At 40.5% G+C, this 18,032-nt stretch overlaps 1 protein-coding gene across 1 annotated transcript in view; it reads right to left on the bottom strand.

Annotated features, from left to right (window-relative positions):
• Window positions 1-18,032, bottom strand: part of LOC122797630 (neural-cadherin-like) — a 796,015-nt gene that overhangs the window by 278,736 nt on the left and 499,247 nt on the right. Inside the window, exon 21 of the mRNA XM_044066174.1 lies at window positions 1,444-1,676. Within this exon, the coding sequence (XP_043922109.1) occupies window positions 1,444-1,676 (233 nt within the window). The remainder of the gene's footprint in view (window positions 1-1,443; window positions 1,677-18,032) is intronic.

Raw genomic sequence — 18,032 nt, 5'->3', positions numbered from 1 at the left:
ACACACACACATGCACACGCACACACCAGTCTCTTTTGCATTCATGCATGCATTCACTCACACATGCAGACCAAAACATAGACACACACACACGCTCGTGCCCACACACACACACACACACACACACACACACACACACACACACACACACACACACACACGCACACACACACTCTTTTTTACTTTCATGCATGCATTCACTCACACACACAGAAACAAACACACACACACACACACACTCTTCTGCTTTCATGCACACATTCACTCACACATGCAGACAGAAACACACACACCAGTCTCTTTTGCATTCATGCATGGGTTCACTCACACAAGATTATTCTCTCTCTCGATCTCTCACACACACAGTCTATTTTGCTTTCATGCATGCATTCGCTCACACATGCAGACAGAAACACACACACACACACACACACACACACACACACACACACACACACACACACACACACACACACACACACACACACAAACACACGGACTTTTCTGCTTTCATGCACTCATTCATTCACACGTGCAGACAAACATACAAACACACACACACACACATTGTCTGAGAAGAAACAAAAGACTTATTGAAAGCGTAATAAATTATTTTTCTTCTCCAGCACATCTTATCAGTGAAATATGCTGACAGCATACACATAGACACACACACATGTGAGCACACACGCAAGCACGCACATATACGCACATACATGTGCACACACACACACACACAGATACGCACACACACACGCACATACACACACACGCACACTCCCAGACAGTCACATACACAGTAACACACACTCCCAGACATTCACAAACACAATACCATACACTCCCAGACATTCACTTATACAACAATACAGTCACATACACTCACCCGTTCACTGACAATCAATCCACCCATTCTCAATCATGGTCACAGAAACACTCAGCCATATGCTCTCACACACACACACACACACACACACACACACACACACACACACACACACACACACACACACACACACACACACACACACACACACACACACACACACACACACACACACACACACACACACACACACACACACACACACAAACACACACACATGCACATCACTTTGTAAGGCAGTGCCTTACATCTGGGTGATTAAGAAATGTAAAATATAGACAAGAAATGAAGAACTAAACATGTCATCCGCACATCATCTCCGTTTATGATTGTGGCAGCTGTGAATCATCCAGAAAAGGATATTTTACAGCCATGAAAATCTGTATAACTGAATTACATTTAGTCATCTCAAAGACATAAATCCATAAATTTGTTTCAATTAACATAATCAATTCTGTGTCTCCCTTTTCATAAAAATTTGCAAATAACCTCAAAAAACACAGGAATCAAAAAAGTCAATGTGATTCAGAGGCAGGTCCGTTGGCCGGATCACTTACCCTTGTTTTGTGTGCAGCCACGTTCCCATTGAGTTTGTCTGCCTTGTAATAGGGCGATCCATGAGCTGCGTACCAGACCTTCATTTCCCTCACACGACCCTTCCCATTCCCGATGCTGAATATGTGAACATGCTCTGGCTGCGCTGGAATGACCTCAGACAATAGCTTCCTCAGTTTGGTGTACTTGTTGTCTCCATCAGGAGGCTGTGAGAGGAACTCCTCTGCAGTAATATCTACAACAGAAATGCAAATAAAAAGTTATTGGAAATACACCGTGCTCTTGTTCTTTCATCCCATCGCCCAACTGTCCACATCCATTAAATTGCTCATTCTAGTATATGTCATACTGAAAAACACTGGGTAAAACTGCATTAGATTAAATTAAAAAAATAACATTTTGTGGGGGTGGCAAAGCCCTCATTGCCTCCTCACACCTTTATAACAAATGTAGTCAGTTCAAGTTACTGCCCCACAGTGGTAAAGAAAAGGTCCACCTTGCAGATTTCCCTTTGATGATGAAATGTATAAGAAAAGTGTCTGAAAACTGTCAACAATCAAATGTCTGTCAGCTGTATAATTTATTCTGCTGCTCATGACTCATTTCTAGCATCCATAACACATATATGGCTACAAGGCAAGTGATTGAGGGAACTTTCATTGAGAGCAGTTCTGTCGATAACAAATTCCCCAAAAACAAAATAATCAAAGTGTTCAGAGTTTGAAACTAAAGTATCATGTACTTTTTAAGTGTTTACATCCCCTATATAAATAAATAAATATATATATATATATCAATTATTTATATCTATCTATAGCTGCATCTCCAAGACTGTACAAATCACATAATACTTGAGGAAAGAGAACACTTCTTTAATGCCAGTATTCTGCAATCTCATGTATTTTAATCTCTTCAAGTCGACTAAATGTTTAGTTATGAAACAAAAAAGAGAAGCTCCCTGGCAGATATGAAATGAACCTCTAATGTGTTTCTGCTTTGGTGACTGTTAAATGTTTAGTTAACTAAAATTCACACTGCATTTCCAATTTGACTAGCTTGTATTTTGACAGAAAGGAGAGGATATAATACGTGTGTGTGTGTCAATATATATATATATATATATATATATATATATAAATATATATATATATATATATATATATATACATATATATATATATATATATATATATATATATAGCAATTGCAGTGATGCAGCAGTTAGCATTGTCGCCTCACAGCAAGAGGCTCTCAGGTTCAATTCTCAGCTGGGGTGCTTTCTGTGTGGAGTCTGCATGTCCTGCCTGTAGTCGCATGGGTTTCCACTGGGTGCTCCAGTTTCCTCACCACATTCCAAAAACATGTAGCAGGTGGACTGGACACTCTAAATTGGCCATAGGTGTGAATGTGTGTGCTAGTGAGTGGTGTGAATGAACTACCATGGCAGGGCCAGCCACCCGGCAGTATAAGACTTGGCTCAAGATGATCGTCACTGGTGAAGTGATGTCCTGATTCCATGTGTAAAAAATGGGAGAAAGGGGTTTAGGAGAATGGATGGATGGAAGAATAGATCCTCTTCTAATTCGCAAAGCACAGAACACTGATGTTCAGAATGTCAAGATGACAGTACAGAACACTGACAACCATGAACAGCCAATGTTTCCCAGGGCAAGTAAACACTTTCCCAGCATGTGAAAATATGCCCTTTTCTCCACTGTAATGCGATCCCGGAGTTGGTATATATAGTTACGGGGTGTGGGGGGTGCAGCCCCCCCACCTAGGTGGTTGTTATTTAGGCCAGTGTGTTTATGAAAACATACATAAAATAATTTAAAGACACCTAATTCAACACCATTCACTCATGCCATGCTGCTGTGAGTCCAGCACACACCATTTAGCTACAAACATTCCCACATTTTAATAAACCCCACTTTTTTATCCAGGTGTGCAATTCATATGTTTTACTCTGACGTGTTCAGAAAAGATGCTTGGTGGTTTTGTTGGCTGCAGCTAGTTTGCATCTCTTGCCGATATTTTGTTCTCGTTGTACCTTACTGTTAGAACTATGTAAAGTAGCAGGACAGCAGGTTTGGGTCCTTATTATTGGAGCTGTTCCAAGAGTATCCTTAATCTTGTGTTTATCATTTCCATTTATTATGCATGTTAATATTTTTTGACAAGAACTACTTTCATGCAATGAAGTCTGCGAAGCCAGTGTGTGTGCTGATATTGGAATGCACAAAGGCAAGCCCCAGACACTCAGACTGCTGTTGCAAGGAACTGTAACCTTACTTGTGTTATCAGGGTAGACTTTGTCGTCATTAACACTGCTGCAAATAATGTGTGTTTATCCACATGCCTTTTCTATTTGCTAGGTATTTTATTATTTGTTAATAAGAGTGGAGTAGTTGTTATTTAATGTATGTAGCCAGTATCAGGGGTATTTTTAAGTATATAAGGACATTCTCACATCATCTCTCAGTAATACTAGTTTGTAAGGTACTAATATGTTTAACCACTTTGCCATCACAGGAATTAAAAAAAAGTGTTAGTTACAGCAGACATGATTACTGACTTTTCCCCTATGCTGCTGGTTCATCTTTTGGGTCACATAAAGCCAAGATACCCCCCACTCACTGTACCAATGTGGTGTTATCAGCAACATTACTGAAGTTGTTTTAGGAGAGAGTGTTTGGTCATCCCAGGAGTAGATATGAGGGATATACTGTCGCAGTTGCAGCTATTCCTTCGGCACTATTAAATGCTAATTCTTCTGCATTACTGCATCCAGGCATGCGAGAGTGTTTGGTCATCCCAGGAGTAGATATGAGGGATATACTGTCACAGTTGCAGCTATTCCTTCGGCACTATTAAATGCTAATTCTTCTGCATTACTGCATCCAGGCATGCGAGAGTGTTTGGTCATCCCAGGAGTAGATATGAGGGATATACTGTCACAGTTGCAGCTATTCCTTCGGCACTATTAAATGCTAATTATTTTGCATTACTGCATCCAGGCATGCGAGACACTTCTTCCCCCATGAACTCGCAGTAGTACTTTACAGTAAGATTGTGTTATGGAAGTTTTTTTTTGTTTTGTAAAAAACAATGTGGATATAATATTAATGTTATCAAGCATTGTTAATCGCAGTCATTTTGTTATTTAGATATATTTACCTGTTCATTGTTTGTACTACCCCGTCACTCTTCAGTTTTTAAAAATAACACCAGTCATTGAGCTTAGATTAAATATACTGTAATGGACTCTTAAATACTGACCATTGTAGTGGACACTAACTTATTCTCAGTGATTTGCAATGTAACCATAAGCAAGAAATAACAGTCTGTCAAGTCAACATGCATATTAGGCACACTATATATTGCCGTACTCTGGTGCGATTTCTCAAATCAGGGTATGCCACTGGAAACAGTTCTATTGTGATTAACTACTAAAGTGAAATTTTAAGCGTTTAACTATGTGTACCGTCATTTTCATTAGATTACACTTGTTTGCAATCCTATTGCAACAGCTTTTGCAGAAGGACATGTAAACAGATTTGACAGGTTGTCTGCTAGTTCAAGAAAACATTACAAAGTAGTTGCAAGGTCCTCATGAGTAAGATATGCAGTACAAAGATGGACAGTTACAGCAATAATTCTGATTTAAAAAAAGAGGACTAAAAGGTATTATGGAAGGTAATGGATGAGATGCTGTAGCTGATTTAGAGTGGGTAAGGTATGTAAATGTATACCTGTGTACTGTAACATATTTGGTTATTGCAATTTACTGCAATAGGCAGGTGCTCTATTAAGGTATAGTTTTCCATTCTGTCACAATCCTACTCAGTGCCGAAATACAACTGCTCTTTCATTTCACACAGCCACTATTTGGCTTTGTCATCTTCATCAGCAATCCCCTTTTCCCACATTTTTTACGTGGGATTCGGGGTGTTGCATCAACCATCACCACTTTCCTTCTTGATTCAGTGCCATTCTCTCTGAAGACTGAGCAAAACAAAGTGTTCCTAAATTTTGGGAAAAAAACCCAGCAAACACACTTAACAACTGCAAGTGTGGGTGTCAATGTGGGCATTTTTTTGCATGAATCAGGAAGTATCTCAGTTAAGTACCTTTTTTTCCTTGCTCTTTTTTTCATTTTAACTAACGATGTAGATATGACATCACTGCAATGATATGTCTGTTGTAACAATCATGTCTTGAAATATCTATTTTCATGCCGCATTTCTGTCTGTGCAACTCTGGCAAACATAACCCCAAAATTAAAACTTCATTGCCTGTATTACTTAACTTATTAGGTAGATTAAGCTCGGTAATTGAGTGACTGAATTATCCTGAGCAACCCCCTTCTTCTTTTTTGCAACATGAACATCAGAAATACTTACATCAGGGGTGTCACCACCTGAAAACCTATTACAAGTTGGTGTAGCATTTATGTCACTGACTGTTGATTGGGTCCCTTCTATTTGGGACGAGTCAGTAACTTCTTTACTAATGGATAAACCTTGATGATCAAGGTCAGTGGACAGCATATTAACATTACTATTGTGATTGTCAACAGTTTTAGGACACAAAGAGGTGCTGGTATGACAAGCTACTGACAAATGTGCATTGTTTACAAATATTACCGACTCCTTAACTTGGGATTTACATGATTATTTGTCACAGAATACTCCTACTATTGGCATGTACAGAACACATTTCATAACAGACTGATACCACAACTGTTTACAAATTAAAAAAATTAAATCTTCATGGCTCTCCATCTACAGATAACCTCATGCCACATTTCTTAATTCAGATGGTTGAGTTAATTTATCCTCTAACAATGCTGTTTAACAGAAGGGGTGTTCCTTGATATTTGGAAATTTTCTAAGATCATCCTTGTTTTTTAAGAGTGGTAATATCGGAAATGCTGAGTATTACCAAACCATTAGCATTTTAACACCTTTGGCAAAACTATTTAAAAAATAATTCACAAACAGCTTACAGACTACCATTATGACCATAATATCTCTGAAATACAATATGGTTTCATAGCTGCTAATGAAATGCATACAACCATTATGAAACTGATATCATTTCAAAAAATCCACACGTGGGCAAAGATACAGTTGCTGCCTTCCCTGATTTCTGTAAAGCTTTTGACCTTTGTGGGTCGCATCATACTAATCAAACTAAAGTTCGAGGGTTGTTACTCTAACATGGTAAATTGGTTTGCTGGTTAAATGAAAGGGGAAAAGAGCAGATTCCTGACATAATGCTCTGTCTGAATACTATCTCTCCAAGACTTTTGCGCCCCAGGATTCTATAATTGAACCATTCCTTTTTTTCCCCTCTTAAACGGTATGTATTTTTGTATGGGCAGTGTAGAGTTCATTTAAATGCTGCTGATTCCACATTCATTTTGTGTTTTTGTGTTCAAACTCAAATAAATAATCTATCAATAAGTTGAAGAAACATTTTAATGTAGTAAAGACTGGGTTGGTAGAAACAGGCTTATACTGAATAAAAAATAATTGTGGTAATCTTGAGCAAGGTTCTGACTACATATATAAACTCTTCTGTAAACAATCTTAAGCAGTCATGGCCCAGCTGAGCAAGTTAACACCATACTTGAGTTGGGGAGACCCTGAGAGCTTCAGTCCAACACCCATGTTAAGCTACTATTGGCTTTCACTTTCTCACAACTACATTTCCTGGTCACCCTTAAAGCACATGGCCATAGTGTAGTTTTGGGACATCTGCTTTATTTTACTCCCAACTGCTTTCTAACACTTTGACTAGTTCAGTTTGTTTTTATTGATTTTTTTTAATTTTTATCTATCCTTCATCTAGGTAATATCAGTGGACAAAGTGTCTCTTTCCAGGGGTGACTTGCTCAGAGACACACAGCAGGCAAATGTGGATGGAAGGAATCAAACCCTGTATCTTGCCAACAGAAAGCAGCTCACTAACAGCTAAAGAGTCTTAAAACTTTACACTAACTACCAGACATCGTTTGCTACTCACTCAATTAACTATTTAGGCACAGGCAATTTCAATTTGGAGACACACTGGAGTAAGTATAGTACCATATGCCAAAACAGTGACTGCATGGTCATAGCAGCATAGGTTTAGGGGCAAACCTTCCCAACCACACTGAGTGATCAGCAGTTATAAGCTGCAGAACACCCTGGCCATGGGCCAAAACTTTTACTATTTCCTGGTGCCTCTCCTTGCATGTTGTCCCAACTCTGCAGCTTCAACGTATGAGGGTGTAGTACTTTGAAATCCACCTAGGGAAGCTAAGTGGGTTTTCTCCCTTTTTTTGTCCAAAACAGTGCAGCCATCACTAACAGTGGCAAGTTCATGCTAGTTTTTAGGTGCACCACCCAGATAGGAAGATTTTTTTGTCTGTTTTGCTTCTCATATTACAGAGGTTCAGGGGTGCCAAATGAGGGAATAGCACCATACATTAAATGAGCTAACTACACCTCTTGAGTGTATATAACAAAACTGATAAATTTGCTAGCAGTCTCCTCTCAGCCACCCATTACTGCACTCCTTTACCGTGTCCAAAGTGGATGTTATTCCAATGGAAACATTACATGATGGGAATATGTTCCCTTTCAAAGTTCGGTACCGCAACAGTTGTTTTTATTTTCCAGCCTTCTGTCATGGCATAAAATGAATATGGATCTATGAACTTCCAAGCAAAAGGTTTTCCATATCTCCCCCAAATTTGTCAACAATGCTACAGCACCAAGTCATACGTAGGGATCTATGATCTTCTAAACAACAACAAATATATATATATATATATATATATATATATATATATATATATATATATATATGGATTCACTTTACAAGCTTGATGTTTTAAAATGTCGAAATTCACATGGCCAAGACTATATAATCAACATTTTAAAACATGGAACCTGTAAAGCGGAGGTCTCTATAAAGTGCAGAATGGGTAAGTTTCCCTTTTCCTCACTGTAGTGTGATCTGGGAGTTGGTATATTTAAATAGCAGGGGCTGAAGGGGGGGGCTTGCCTCCCTGCAAAAATGTATTAGAAATTTTTTTCTGCTTTGGTGTTTGCTTTACAGGTTTGATGTTTTAAAACGTCGATTATATGGTCTCTGCCGTATGAATTCAGCGTTTTAAAACATTGAGCTTGTAAAGTGAATCCATATATATATATATATATATATATATATATATATATATATATATATATATATATATATATATATATATATATATATATATATATACACACACACACACACACACACACACATATATATATATATATATATACTAAAGCTGTGTCACAATCACTGCTGTATCACTAAGGCACTTCTTTTTCTCATGCTAAAATGACCGCACTATCTTAAGAATGCTAAAAAGTTTGCTTGTATTTCAAAATTCATCAAACAATATTTTTTTACATATAAAAGATTGTTCACATGACTAGCAGTTTTACTCTCCCCACTTTCTAGTCATAAACTGCAAAACTTAAATAATTGTTACTTTTAAGCTAGCATTCCAATTCATCCCTACCTTTAGCAGTTGAGAACATTAGTTTTATTGTCTAATATATAACCTCTTGCTTGTATTTTCATTGGGACTATATCAGGTAATATCGCTGTTTTTCTTTTGGCATGGACATTTTCTTTATAGTCATCCAAGTATATAATATGTACATTTTTAACTTCTTTTTACACATGCTTATATATTTAATATACAGATACATTTGCCTTCAGTGCTATCTATATCTATTGGGTAAACACATTTCCTTCAACATTGTTTATTTTTAAAAAAAGGAATACATTTTCTTACTCCAGAATAGTTATTTTGTCAGTTTGTTGGATTGCACTTCGTTATGATTATCCCAGTAAGTTCTTCTTCACTGCTACTGGACTACACCCAATAGCTAGCAATACTTTTTTCTAATAATCAGTCATCTCAATAAGGTTATCTACATTCATTGCTTTTTTTCTGATAATCATTCACATCAACAAAGCTATCGATATCAGCAGGAGTCACCCAGTGGTGTAACCATCAAATTAGTGAGTTTTGGCAATGATTATACTTTCCTATCATGAACCAGTTTTTGTTGATCCTTACCTTGTGACATTGTTGATAAAATTACAACTTCAGTACACATGCAACAGGTGAAAGAGCACATTTCCTCAGTTCTAGTTAATATAAATTACTGCAATAATTCTAAATTAATTATTTTTACTGTGAAGATAGGTGAAGGCTGCCAGCCTAGCTAGATAGAATTTTGTAGATAATTCTGTCATTTGTAAATATTAATGTAAGCCACAGGCTTGTTCTCTTAAATGTGAAAAGACTGCATTGGATATTGAACTGCAAAAGTGTAACAGCAGTGCACTATGCTGTAAGAAAGCTAAGTCAAGCATTTCATGACTGCCTTTGATGTTAAAATTCGGAGTCGATATGTCTGGATGAAGGAATTCTACCTATTGTTTTAAGGCCAGAGTTAATGGCTAGAATTTGCATGTATAAATGTCCTTTATTGCTCTGGTTTCTGACCAGGTGTAAAAAATGTAAATGTCGTTTCTGTTAGCCTGGGAACACCAGAGAAGTTTGAAGAATGATGTCATGTGAAGCAGCTCTGTGTTATCAATTTAGAGAGAGAGAATCAGAGAGCGCAGAGCATTTGTCTTGAGAACATCCAACATCACCAGCACTGTCTTGCTCCAGATATAAGTTATTTAGAACTGTGTTTTCTCTTAGAAATAGCTAGGAATTAGAAAGATTAGACTAAGTGTTTTTCTGTGATGTCAGAACTTTTCTGCTGTGTTATTTTAAGTATTTCTCTGTGATCTCTGAACTCTTGACTAGCACTGTGTAGTAAGAAGTATTATCTTGTGTTTCTATTATTTATTATTAAATATTTTTAAACATTTCAACTCTGGCTGTTTTATGTAGAGTTAATTTAAGCTCTAGAATACATTGCATGTATATAGTGATACTGTACCAAGTCACTTTAACAAGCCTCGACTGTTCAGTCACACTTAACATTTGGATAATATTGCACAGTAATAATTGGACACCCTTTCAGAGGGACCTTTGAGTAGCTGGGATTAGTGGGTGGTGATAGCTGGTACTACCTTTTAGACTGGGCAGAAAAGGGGAACAGCTGGAGAATTTGTGCCAGCCTTCCCCAGGAGTGTCTGTGTGGTTGTATAAACTCTCAAAGTGTGTGTGTGTCAACTACTTGGGCAGGGACACAAAGTACTGGTTAGACAGAGAGGGTGCTGGAGGTTTTAGCTTGCCCACTAGGCTGAGATCTGGACCCTATAGCTGGGCCAGTGGGGAGTCTTACTGGGGACCTAGAGAGAAAGGGAGCAACCAGCCCCAGACTGACTGTGATCTCTGTGTGCTCTTAAGGGAAATTTTTCTTCATGGTGTGTGTATTTATTATCCTTTCCTTATATGGACGCCCCTCACTGGTGTTAGTGGTGAGGATTGAGACTCCTTGATTGCTGGACCAGTGCACACGCGTCACATATTTACTGTTTGGCAGTGGTGGGATATCCACACCACATATTAATTGGTTGACAAATACTAATCGGCTTGTAGTGGTGTGGGTAGAGTGAATTCCTGTAGCTTGTGTACAGTGATCACTGAAGGTGTTTTTGTACTCTAAATCAGCCACGCAGTGAATATTCAGAGTTCAGATCACAATTGTTTTATTTATTTTGTTAGCTTAGTTAGTCAGGAAGAGCAGGCAGCATGTCAGCAGAGGAGTATGGAAAGCTGACAAGGAGCCAGCTGGCTGAGATGTGCCAGGCTAGGGGACTGGTGCATGGAAACCTGACTAAGGCAGACCTGATTGCAGCTTTGGTCACAGCTGCATCAGAAAACATCAACCAGGAGGACGACCAGACTGGCAGTAGAGATGTGCCACACTCAGATAATGGACAGCTCAAACTTTCTGCAGAGGACTTAAAAATTCATCTGGAGCTAAAGGGACTTGAGTTGGAGGCCAGACATTTGGAAACAGAAGCAGCTGAGAGACAGAGATGTCTGCAGGTTGAGGAGAATGAGAAACTGCTATGCCTGGAAGCTGAGGAAAAGGAGAGGCAGAGGCAGCAGGAGAGGGAGATGCTGACTCTTCGCCAGAGTCATGGAGGTAATGGGGAAGGGAGTAACTGGACTCCAGAAGCACAAAAGCTCAGTACATTTCTTCTGCAGTTTACAGAGGGGGATGATTTTGATACTTTCATTCACATGTTTGACAGGGTATGCAAACAGTATGATGTTGACCAAGGGCTCTGGGTACGGTTCCTGACCCCCTTACTCCATGGTAAAGCTGTAACTGTGTTGTCTAAAATGTATGATGTTGACTGTTTTAATTTCACTGTTGTTAAGCATTGCTTGTTAGAATGTTTTAAGCTAACACCTGAAACATATAAGAAAAAGTTTCGTGAGCATAGATGCAAGGCAGATGAAAGTGTGTGTGAATATGTTGCTGAACTGAGCACCTATTTTCATAGGTGGGTGAGTGGATGTCAGGTAACCACTTTTGAAGGGCTGGCAGACCTTTTAGTGAGGGGAACAAGCCCTTAGCACTTTGCCTGAGGACATGAGGATCTGGTTAGCTGACAGACAATGTGCTACTTTAAATGGGTTGGGGAATTAAGGAGACTTATACCTAGCATGCAGGGCATCTCTGCACAGGAAAGGAACCCCCAGAACTGCTCATGGGTCTAAAGGAACTCATGGTGGGCAGCCCAGACTGCCCCAACAGAATCTGCCAGTAGCAGGGGAAGCCACTAGTCCAGGTACATGTCCAGTACCTAGGGTTAAATGTTTTAAATGCATCCAGTGGGGCCATGTGGCATCAGTAAGCCATTTAGCAACCCATTGGGCGACATAGGGATTAATGCCCAACTTAGTAAGTTTATCTATGATTCTAGAGTGGGAGATGGTGTCAAAGGCCTTGGCAAGGTCTAGATAGGCTGTGTGGACCACCTTACCCTTGTCCATGGCTCTGGAGACTGATTCAAAGAAGTCAATCAGGTTCAGGAGACAAGATCGGCCCTTCACAAACCCAAACTGGGTGGGGTCCAGTGTTTGAAGGTTGCCAATGTCTTTGTTTATAAGTTCCATGATAATACGCTCCATGGCCTTGCAGATAAGGCTTGTCAGACTGATGGGACGGTAGTTTCCGGGATCCAAGGTGGATCCCCCCTTGTGGATTGGGATAACTGTAGCTCTCCCGCCACTCAGTGGGCACAAAACCTGAGGTGAGGCTATGATTAAACATGACACTTAGGTGAGGTGCCAGTTCATATTGTAGTTCATGTAGTACACAGCCCGGATGTCATCTGGTCCCATGGATGCTGTATTCTTGGCTTTAGAGAGTGCGTTTTGTACCTGTGTGGCCGTTATTACTGGAATTTGGCAATCTTCGGTATTGAGATGGGCCATTTAGGGGTGAGAGGGGTGAAGTCGGCACTGAATCGATCTGCCAGGATATTGGCAATATCCTTGGATCAGTATATTTAATGCCATTCTGTTTTAGCTCAGAGCAGATCTGAGCATTGCCATTTAGATTCTTGACATAGTTATAGAATGCTTTGTGGTTGTCTTTGGAATCTTTGGAAATTTTATTTTCGTAACTAGCTTTGGAGGATTTTATGAGGCATCTCAGTTTCTTACTGAGGCTAGTAAGGGAGTTTTTTGCATCCTGGGATTTTCCTCTTTTCTGCAAAAGTTTCTTCCTTTTGTTGTAAAGTTTGTTTATGGCAGGGGACCACCAGATTGGCTTCCTTTTTTTGGATGAGAGCATTTTGGTTCTATTTGGGATAGCACGATTCATGCATGAGTGGATGTGCTCGTACAGTGCCTTAGTGTAGGATTCAGCAGTTGAACTTTCAGTTCCCGTCTGCATGGGTGTCATGAAGATTGTCACTTCTGACTTGAGTAGCATGAAGTTGGCTTTGGAGAAGTTTTTTATGGTGGTTTCTTTACTGGGGGGTGGGATGTGGATGTTAAGGGTAATTAGCTTATGGTCAGACCTGACTAATGAGGGGGTGACCATAGGTATGGAGCATTGATTTCCCATGTTGGTAATGACCAGGTCTAGGATATTGGAGCCCTGGTGGGACTATGGATTAGTTGATCCAGGGCGTTGGAATTTATGAATTCCAAGAACCGTTAGCAGTTAAGGTGTTGGGACATGAGTAGTTTTCCCAGTTAATGGCAGGGTAGTTAAAATCACCCAGTATTAGGGTGTTTGGTTCTATCTTAATATTTTACAGTATGTTTAGAAAGGTGTAGTGAGAATCTTGGGGTATGGTGGGGGATCTGTAGCAAGCTACAATTTGGATTGCAGTCTTACCTAGTGTTAGTTGCACTTGGAGAATTTCAGACACATTGTGTTGGCCAACTAGCCTGGTGGTGTGAATATCCTTGGTGAATATTGACACCCCTCCACCTTCAGTGTTTCGTTCCTGGTTTGGTTGCCGAAAAGTGTGGTAAGAGTTGTAGCCTGGTATTGCAGGGGTGCTCTCTGGAGCCTTGAACCAGGTCTCAGTTACTGCACAGATATTGATGTTCTCCATTTTTAGGAGTGCCTCGAGAGAGTGCATTTTGAGGTTTAGACTTCTAGCATTGAGTAGCATTACCTTCAGATTTTGCATGCTTGTACCTGTTACGATGTGTGCTCTTAAGGGAAATTGTTCTTCATGGTGTGTGTATTTATTATCCTTTTTTTATATGGAAGCCCCTCACTGGTGTTAGTGGCGAGGATTGAGGCTCCTTGATTGCTGGGCCAGGGCACGGGCATCACATATTAATTGTTTGGCAGTGGTGGGATATCCACACCACATATTAATTGGTTGACAAATACTAATCGGCTTGTAGTGGTGTGGGTAGAGTGAATTCCTGTAGCTTGTGTACAGTGATCACTGAAGGTGTTTTTGTACTCTAAATCATCCACGCAGTGAATACTCAGAGTTCAGATCACAATTGTTTTATTTATTTTGTTAGCTTAGTTAGTCAGGAAGAGCAGGCAGCATGTCAGCAGAGGAGTATGGAAAGCTGACAAGGAGCCAGCTGGCTGAGATGTGCCAGGCTAGGGGACTGGTGCATGGAAACCTGACTAAGGCAGACATGATTGCAGCTTTGGTCACAGCTGCATCAGAAAACAGCAACCAGGAGGATGATCAGACTGGCAGTAGAGATGTGCCACAGTCAGATAATGGACAGCTCAACCTTTCTGTAGAGGACTTAAAAATTCATCTGGAGCTAAAGGGACTTGCGTTGGAGGCCAGACATTTGGAAATAGAAGCAGCTGAGAGACAGAGATGTCTGCAGGTTGAGTAGAATGAGAAACTGCTATGCCTGGAAGCTGAGGAAAAGGAGAGACAGAGGCAGCATGAGAGGGAGATGCTGACTCTTCGCCAGAGTCATGGAGGTAATGGGGAAGGGAGTAACTGGACTCCAGAAGCACAAAAGCTCAGTAAATTTCTTCTGCAGTTTACAGAGGGGGATAAATTTGATACTTTCATTCATGTGTTTGAAAGGGTTTGTAAACAGTATGATGTTGACCAAACGCTCTGGGTATGGATCCTGACCCCCTTACTCCATGATAAAGCTGTAACTGTGTTGTCTAAAATGTCTGATGTTGACTGTTTTAATTACACTGTTGTTAAGCATTGCTTGTTAGAATGTTTTAAGCTAACACCTGAAACATATAAGAAAAATTTTTGCGAGCATAGACACAAGGCAGATGAAAGTGTGTGTGAATATGTTGCTGAACTGAGCACTTATTTTCATAGGTGGGTGAGTGGATGTCAGGTAACCACTTTTGAAGGGCTGGCAGACCTTTTAGTGAGGGAACAAGCCCTTAGCACTTTACCTGAGGACATGAGGATCAGGTTAGCTGATAGTCAATGTGCTACTTTAAATGGGTTGGGGAATTAAGGAGACTTATACCTAGCATGCAGGGCATCCCTGCACAGGAAAGGGACCCCCAGAACTGCTCATGGGTCTAAAGGAACTCATGGTGGGCAGCCCAGACTGCCCCAACAGAATCTGCCAGTAGCAGGGGAAGCCACTAGTCCAGGTACACATCCAGGACCTAGGGTTAAATGTTTTAAATGCATCCAGTGGGGCCATGTGGCATACAGATGTCCACAGAGGCAAGGCGGGGAACAAAAGGTGAGAGAGCCAGTAAGTGGTGAAGACAAAATGGCAATAGTAGGTTGTCTTGAGACAACAGGGGTACTGAACTACCATTCTGCAGATGTCTTGATAGGAAAGGATTTTGGTGAGGCAGTACTATGTGCTTATGCAGTTACACGCAGTCAGGCTAGGAGACAAGCATGTGGGTCTGGTAGCCTGGTGAGACCCAGACAGACTGCATACTTGCAGCCAGGTCTGGTGAGGTGGTTACTTCAGGGAGGGAGCTACTCTGTAGCAGTGAGACTGAATGTGAGCCACAGCTGCTTGTGGGTACTGATGTTCCCTTGGACAGAGTGACTGTAAAGGTAGAGGTGAGTAGTAGTACCCAGGCTGACAGTGAGGCACCACTGTCAGAGGATGTCAGACTTCCTGTGTAAGGGGTGCTGGGAAGGGGTATAAAGAGAGAGAGTTGAGACAGGCTCAGCTCTCAGACCTTGCAATGCAAGGCCTGAGGCAGGCAGCTAGGGAGGCACCTGATTCTCAAGGGAAGGGGGAATCTATATACTGGGACAAAGGGTTACTGTACAGCGAGTGGACCCCTGAGGGAGGGATAGAAGGTGAGCGAGTACAGCAGCTGGTAGTGCCTAGCGCCTACCGTCTGGCGTGTCTAGCCATAGCCCATGATATTCCCTTTGCAGGTCATATGGGCATAAAACATACAAAGAGACGTATTATGCAGAACTTCTACTGGCTTGGAATTTCCAGAGATGTAACAGGGTACTGCAGGATCTGTGAGAAGTGCCAGAAGGTAGGAAAGGCAAGAGACAAGGTGAGAGCTCTTTTGATGCCTTTGCCTGTGATTGAGGAGCCATTTCAGAAGATAGCTATAGATATTGTGGGACCTCTGAATATCCCAAGTTCCACAGGGAAAAAGTATATCCTAGTGGTAGTGTATTATGCTACATGATACCCTGAGGCAGTGGCTCTGTCCTCCGCTGAGGCAGAAAAGGTGACAAATCCTTTGTTAGAGATTTTCATCAGAGTAGGTTTCGCAAAAGAAATACTGACTGGCAGAGGTGCCATTTCATGTCAGACCTGCTGGCTCGCCAGTGGAAGTAGTGTGGGGTGAAGCACCTGAATACCACCCCCTACCATCCTCAGACTAATGGTCTGGTTGAGAGGTAAACTCTACAATCAAGTCCATGGTACAGGCATTTGCAGACCAGTTTAAGAGTGGGTAGGACATCTATTTGCCTCATCTGTTTGCTTACAGAGAGGTTCCCCAGGAATCCACAGGTTTTTCACCCTCTGAGTTGCTGTATGGGCATAGGGTGAGAGGACCTCTAGATTTAATTCATGATGAGTGGAAAGGTCAGTGTGAATCTCACAAGGAGTCTTTTGTGGCATATTTCCTAAACCATAGGACAAGGCTCAGGGAATTCATGGGCTTGGCCCAGAAGAACCTGGCAGAAGCCCAACAAGAGAAAAACCCAATCTTAACAAAAACATGATATACTATGCTGTAAATGCAGCAATCAGATTGCTACAAATGTCACAAGTGCCTTGCTACAGTTAATAGCACACACTGAAATTTCACTGCAACTGTGAATACAAAATTGACATTCATTAATGAAGTCACTATATTCTCCTGGCTTCAAAAATCAATGTCTCTCCTGCAGTTGCACCCCACTGGCATATGCCAGCTGCACTTCCTAACAGCTTGTGCCCAGGGCAGCCACCTCATTTGCCCTTGGGTCTCTGACCATAACCAAGTTGTTACATGTTTGAGAAAGAGTGCCATTCATTTTGGGAACACATAAGTACTTTGTAGTGAGTGTAGCATGGTGATTATTCTCTGACATTTGGAGAAAGATAAATTAGTTAAGACTAGAGCAGTGAGAGACCACACCTTAACTCATTCATTCCAATGGAGCTCAGGAAAGTGTGCACTTTAATTTACAATGGGTGGAGTCTAAGCTATTTGACAAAATCAAATTATGTCCTCACATTTCAAACAAATGTTCATATCTCTGGAACCATAGGCGTTATGAAAGAAGTATAAATGGCACAAACTATTTTTATTGTGGTAGTTTTTTTTAGGTTCTAGGTCTTAAGCTGAATTTTAAAAGTCACAGTAAACACAGTAGCTATTACATTTTTAATATTTTGTAAACAACTTACAATATCTCAGCAAACACTTAAATTACACACATGCTGTCAGTAACATTTTGTTCATCTAGGTGAGAGCTTTCATATGAGACTCAGGAGTTCTGTCTGTGTTACTTGGTTTTTGAGATATTTAGAAAAATGTGAAAATTATATCTGTAAATTAATATCATATAAACAACAGTTAATATCTCTTTACCTGCACTAGACAGAGGTCAAATATTAATGCAGTTGAGTTTGCCATTGTGTAAG

Source organism: Protopterus annectens, chromosome 3.part1 (assembly GCF_019279795.1).
Source record: "Protopterus annectens isolate FY-2018-M chromosome 3.part1, PAN1.0, whole genome shotgun sequence".
In the NCBI taxonomy this organism is placed as follows: Eukaryota; Metazoa; Chordata; order Ceratodontiformes; family Protopteridae; genus Protopterus; species Protopterus annectens.
This window is presented reverse-complemented; position numbering and strand designations above follow the sequence as displayed.